The sequence below is a fragment of the Mesitornis unicolor genome, unplaced genomic scaffold, assembly GCF_000695765.1.
Source record: "Mesitornis unicolor isolate BGI_N332 unplaced genomic scaffold, ASM69576v1 scaffold12389, whole genome shotgun sequence".
NCBI classification, from domain to species: Eukaryota; Metazoa; Chordata; class Aves; order Mesitornithiformes; family Mesitornithidae; genus Mesitornis; species Mesitornis unicolor.
In genome coordinates, this window is record NW_010205258.1 from 1 (window position 1) to 6280 (window position 6280).

The window sequence follows — 6280 nt, forward strand, 5'->3', positions numbered from 1 at the left end:
GCGATTCTGTGATTCTGTGATTCTGTAATTAATTAAAGAACCAAAACCAAACCCTCCTCTTTTGTGTAAATATTCTGTGTAACACCAGTGCATTGTGATACTTATTATTATCTCATGCAATAACATATTGACTCTGGAAGGATTCACAGTTAGAAAACAAACTTTTCTCTTTGACAGCATATTTTATTCAGTATTTAGCATCACTGGTGGACTTTTTCATCAGAATTCTTGCTTCTTTATGATAAAATTGTTTTATTACAATGAATCTAGTTGGTTGACCACAGAAGTTAATGAAATCAGGGAAATGCAAATCCCTATTCTGAGCATGTCTTAATTTTACATAATTACTTGGGGAAAAGGATTAAGGCTTAATTATGAAGCCCTTTCATGCTTTTTCTTCTTCTCCTAAAGTATTTAATGATTGCTTTGACATACATCTGCCATACATTTTTTTCCTGACTCCAGAGACCATATTTTCAAAGGAAATTTTAACATGTGTTGCCCCCAAAGGCATTTTGAAGTCATTAGATGTACAAAATTCTTAGTCCAAATATAAAAACGTGCATGAAAAATGAATAGCAGCATGTTCCAGAAGCGCTAATGCGAACTTTTAGTACCTTTATCAGATAGCCTAAATGTAGATGAAAATGAAAAGACCTTTGCAGCTTCCTGGGTTAGAGTAGCTTGACCCAGTGAAACAGTGCTGGCTTCTATCTCCACAGGTTAGGGAAAAACAGAGCGTTATTTTTGTTTGCTACTCACTGCAGCTGGAAGCAGCAGTGCCAGGATAGCACTAGGCACCAGCATTTATGCAAAGTTGGAGAATTCGTGGCTGCATGCCTGGCATATAGTTTTTGAAGGCTTCAGGATAGTGGGCTCTTGAGATGTAGACGTCAGGACAGATCCTCCATGGAGTGTTTTCTTTGAGAGTTAGTTAGGGAGCATTTTAATGCTATTGTGGGTTTGAATTCTCCTGGGGTTTTGGTTCTTCTGTGATTCAGTGCTTTTAAGGAAACACTATGGGATTACTACAAACGGCTCAGATTAATCACAGCTGTAAGCTGAGTGCTACCATGTACACATTTGACCTGTAACGTGTCACAGGCTTTTTTTTTAAAGACATCTTCCAAACTGCTGAAAGGATTTTATGTATGAGTATGCAGCCAATTATCTATTTACCATCTTCACCTGTTCACTTGGTTTTTTATTTGTTTTTTTCCCCACTACAGACTATGTCAGAGAGCCACAATGATCATGCAAAATAATAGTTCAGCCTTGCCTCTGTTTTCAAATGTGAGCTCCTTCTGGAAGAGAGAGTCGCACGGACTGGAACTACTTGATGAAGCAGCATCGCTGATTGGCAGCTATGATTTCCCTCACACCACAGAGAGTTCTCCTTTCTCCACTGTGGAATCAACAAACATGTCCCTAAATACGACGAGCAAAGACCCTCTGGGTGGACACGCTGTCTGGCAAGTAGTTTTCATTGCGTTCCTCACTGGGATCCTTGCACTGGTGACCATAATAGGGAACATCCTAGTGATTGTTTCATTTAAAGTTAACAAACAACTGAAAACGGTCAACAACTACTTCTTGTTGAGTCTCGCTTGTGCGGATTTGATCATCGGTGTTATTTCCATGAATCTTTACACCACATACATCATCATGGGCCACTGGGCTTTGGGAAACTTGGCCTGTGATCTTTGGCTCTCCATTGACTATGTCGCCAGTAATGCCTCTGTCATGAATCTCCTTGTCATAAGTTTTGATAGGTATTTTTCCATCACTAGGCCGCTTACGTACAGAGCCAAACGAACAACCAAAAGGGCTGGGGTGATGATTGGTTTAGCATGGATCATCTCTTTTGTTCTTTGGGCTCCTGCCATCTTGTTCTGGCAGTATTTTGTTGGGGAGAGGACTGTGCCTCCTGATGAATGTTTCATCCAGTTTCTAAGTGAACCTGTCATCACTTTTGGCACTGCCATAGCTGCCTTTTACTTGCCAGTCACCATTATGAGTATTTTATATTGGAGGATCTACAAGGAGACCGAGAAACGCACCAAAGAGTTAGCAGGGCTCCAGGCGTCAGGCAGTGAAGCGGAGACAGCACGCTTCGTCCACCAGACAGGCAGCTCCCGGAGCTGCAGCAGCTACGAGCTGCAACAGCAGAGCATGAAACGCTCCACCCGAAGGAAATACAGACGCTGCCACTTCTGGCTCACGATGAAGAGCTGGGAACCCAATGCAGACCAGGGGGACCAAGAGCACAGCAGCAGTGACAGCTGGAACAACAACGATGCTGCCGCCTCTCTTGAAAATTCAGCCTCCTCTGATGAAGATGACATTGCTGCGGAGACCAGAGCCATCTATTCAATTGTGCTGAAGCTTCCTGGTCACAGTGCCATCCTCAACTCCACGAAACTACCCTCCTCGGAAGATTTGCATGAGTTGGGGGATGAACTGCAGAAATCCGACACGGAATCGAAGGAAAAGAAACCTAAAAAATTGCACCCTCCCAGAAGTGTTCAGGATGGTGGAAATTTTCAAAAGAGCTTTTCCAAGCTTCCAGTTCAGCCAGGGTCAGCAGAGACAGCTGCAGCTTCTGACGGCATTTCGTCGGTGACCAGGACATCTGCAGCCCTGCCCTTGTCCTTCAAGGAAGCAACCCTGGCAAAAAAGTTTGCCTTGAAGACCAGAAGTCAGATCACAAAGCGAAAACGAATGTCACTTATCAAAGAAAAGAAAGCGGCACAAACACTCAGTGCCATTTTGTTTGCCTTCATCATTACCTGGACCCCATATAACATCATGGTTCTGGTGAACACCTTTTGCAACTGTATCCCTAAAACTTTCTGGCATCTGGGGTACTGGCTTTGCTACATCAATAGCACAGTGAACCCCGTGTGCTACGCATTGTGTAACAAAACCTTCAGAAATACTTTCAAGATGCTACTGCTGTGCCAGTGCGACAAACGGAAACGACGCAAACAGCAGTATCAGCAAAGGCAGTCTGTAATTTTTCATAAGCGGATCCCTAGGGAGGCTTCATAGAATAGTATTTTTTAAACAATTGAAAAAATAAAGCAGGGCTGGGATGGGACAGAACGGGGCAGGACGGCATGAGATGGGGTTGGAACGGGGTAGGAAGGAATGGGACAGTATGGGTTGGGGTGGGAGGGTGGTTCCAGGGTGGTGATTCAAACATTTAAACATCGAGATATGAAAGCAGCTGCTGTCATGTATCCTTTTAATAAAACCGGTTTAATATAAAAATCAAGTCTGCATTCAGCAAAAACTAACAAATTTCAACGTTTTTACTAAGGAATTAAAGACTTAATAAAGTTTTCCTACAAATTTGCAAGACGAAGCTGTATAGCAATTATAAACCCATTACTGATCTGCCCAGCTCTTTGATGATAATCAACTCTGGGATCTCAGGTAAGCACATCTTGCTAGCCCAACTCTTCTGTTCCCAAGGAATCCAACAACTTTCAATTCAAGTCACATACTGATGTAGCAAGCTAGCAAAACCGGATGACGGGATTATTTGAGACACTCTATAGGTTGCAAAATTGCTTCTTGTTGTCTAGGCAGAGTTTCCTGTCTACTCTTCTGATGTATTGTTAATTGTACCCCTGATTCCCAATGGCCAAGTATCTACATGTGCAGTTCATGTTATAAATGTGTGGGGGTGAGTGTGTATGTATGCAGAACGTACATTCACACCTCAGAAATACACACATACCAGGAAAGAGGTAATCTGTTCTAGGTTTTACATGGCCCCCATCATGGTTACATTTGAGTGAAATTTTAAAAAAACAAACCTGAGTTGCACTGTACAGAGGTACCCCCTCTCTCAGAGCCAGCTCTGATCCGATGCACAGTATGGCTATATCTGTATATATATATGTATCCATGTGGCTTCCAATCAAAGTTTGAGTTGTAATTTTCTGTCTAAACTTGGTGGACACGCCCCTGCCCTCCGCTTGCACTGACTGCCCAGGTGATCTTCAGATGCAAAAGTTTTGTGTAAAAGAAATGCTTTATTTTTGTACCTGAAGGATGCTCACTGAAGTGTGTTTCTTTTCCAGAATCAGTTTTAAAAATCATCAGAAGTGCACCTGAATCCGCCTAATGCCAAGTTATTCAGTGTTGTGAAAAATGTGGATATTGCCAATTTGTAACCTGGCAATTTTTGATAAAGAAAATTTAAAAAGGGCTTTAATATTTATAGCTTAGACATGACCAGTATTTCCTGGTATTTGTGATGTGGTCTGCACCAAACATAGTGTGATTTATAAAAGTCGGAGATCCCCTGGGGAAAGGATTGTACTTTAAACTGTTGTTCAAAATCTGATTTAGTTACATGTTGAAAGATAATTTTGTATTCTCCTTTGAACTGACCAAAACTTTTTTTTATTGCTTAGACTCTTATTTTGCTGAAAATAAAACAAAACAAATATCTTCTTTTACAAAGGGGCATCAGTGTTGTGAACACAGAACTGATGTAGAAGCTGCTTTTGTATTCAGTGTGAGATGGTGTTTACAGATGATTTTGACAACAGTGGAAATATATTAAATGGTGTCTGTGTATCCGAACTATTTAATTTTGTGTTATGTTCATATGAAGAAATATTTATACATACTTCACCAAATGTTTTATTTAATGTTGATAAATATTGCTCTTCAGTCTTCAGCTGTAGTGTCCTTTTAAAGTGATTCATGAAGGTCTGCTTGAGAAATGAATAGAGTACCTAGCTCTCTTCTCACTAAAACAAATACTCTTGACATACAAATCTTTCTTCTGTATGAGTTGTTTAAAATGTCTGCCTAAAGGTAAGCTTGTAAATGATACTGCAAGTCTACAGCAAGATCAAGTTTGTTATAAAACACAAAAAAGTTAAAGCTTCATCTATATGTCACAAGTGCATTTTGAGCTCAAGACACCCAGGATTGGTTTACCAAGTTGGTCATCACAAACTACCAAAGACTTACAAGGCACTCATGTTACAAATAAAATTAATGACCTTTATGAAAGAAGCATACATTTGAAATATATTCATTACTCAAGTTGACCTACCTGATGTTTTAACATTTAAATATATATCTATATCTATATATATTGCCATATTATTATCTTCTGGTATCTACAGTAGTTCTGTGCCCCTAATACAAAATGTGAGAGCATGTAAGGAAGCTAGAGCTCATCAGGGGGATTTATGGTATATTAGTATTGATTTTACAATGGGAAACTATTATTTTTAACTAAGTTAAGCTTCCTTGAAAGCAACTGTCACCACTGTTTACATAATAGGAAGAGTTAAACCCATGGATTGGTTTAACAGAGAAATAAACAACCTGTCTTTTGATGTGTGAACAGGTTTTAAAATTATATTTACAGGCATCATAAAATGTGTATGCATACACATATTGTAGCATAGATCAGTACAGTTATTATTTATTTAAAGGAATATGCACTATAAAATATTAAGAATTTGGCTGTGTTACAAGTACAGTGGGGATCAAATTAATTTCTAGTTTCTATGTCTATATTTTTGCTTTAAACCCATGCGCAAACAAAAATTTTAGTATGTAGAAGTGGATATATTATTTATGAACATAGGTGCACACGGTAGATTCTAGAAGAACAGTGCAAGACCAAAAGGTATCATCTGACACAGTGCTACTTTTAAGAAGTACAAATGATGTAATATTTCCTCTGCTTTAAGGAAAATTAAGTCAGAAACATGAGCAAAAGCATCATTCTGAGGGCAGACAGGCAGCTCAGTCCCATTAACCCTCCTCGCAGGGAAAGCTGGCTTTGCAGAGACCAGACAATGGTCCCGTTAATTGCAATACAACAAGATTAGACTCTGTACGAAGAGGATCAGAAAATCAGAAGCAAGAACCAGGAAAGAGCCTTTGGGTTGCCTGGAGAAAGCTCTGTTGAATAGACCCAGTCACTGGCAGCCTTTGAGCAGCTCTAAGGCAATGAAATACATTACCATATATGCTTGGCTTTCTCGATGTAAAATTGCAATAGAAGTTTATGGCTTCTGTACCAGAACAGCCTGTTCTAAAGCTAAACAAATCTAGGAAAGGCCTGAGCAGTTCCCAGGGTCTGAACTTCTGGATCTGTATATCCTGCGCAATCAATGACCTAAAGGAGTGTGGCAGTTTTGTGAGGATACCACCACAGATGTTCTGAGGCAGTTGGTGACCTTTCTTAATTATGTATAACTCCACTTTCTTATTTTGTCATCTTGATTATTATATTTCC

The 6280-nt window shown here is 39.9% G+C and overlaps 1 protein-coding gene across 1 annotated transcript; it reads left to right on the forward strand.

The window, feature by feature from the left end:
- Positions 1 to 1214: 1214 nt before the first annotated feature.
- CHRM3 (cholinergic receptor, muscarinic 3) lies at positions 1215 to 3051 on the forward strand. The gene has a single exon (XM_010191345.1). It carries the CDS (start codon positions 1249 to 1251, stop codon positions 3049 to 3051), a length of 1803 nt encoding a protein of 600 aa, XP_010189647.1. The 5' UTR covers positions 1215 to 1248.
- Positions 3052 to 6280: the final 3229 nt, after the last annotated feature.

What these genes read in the sequence shown, in the direction of transcription:
- CHRM3 (XM_010191345.1), top strand. Translation starts at nt 1,249, where the DNA reads ATGATCATGCAAAATAATAGTTCAGCCTTGCCTCTGTTTTCAAATGTG.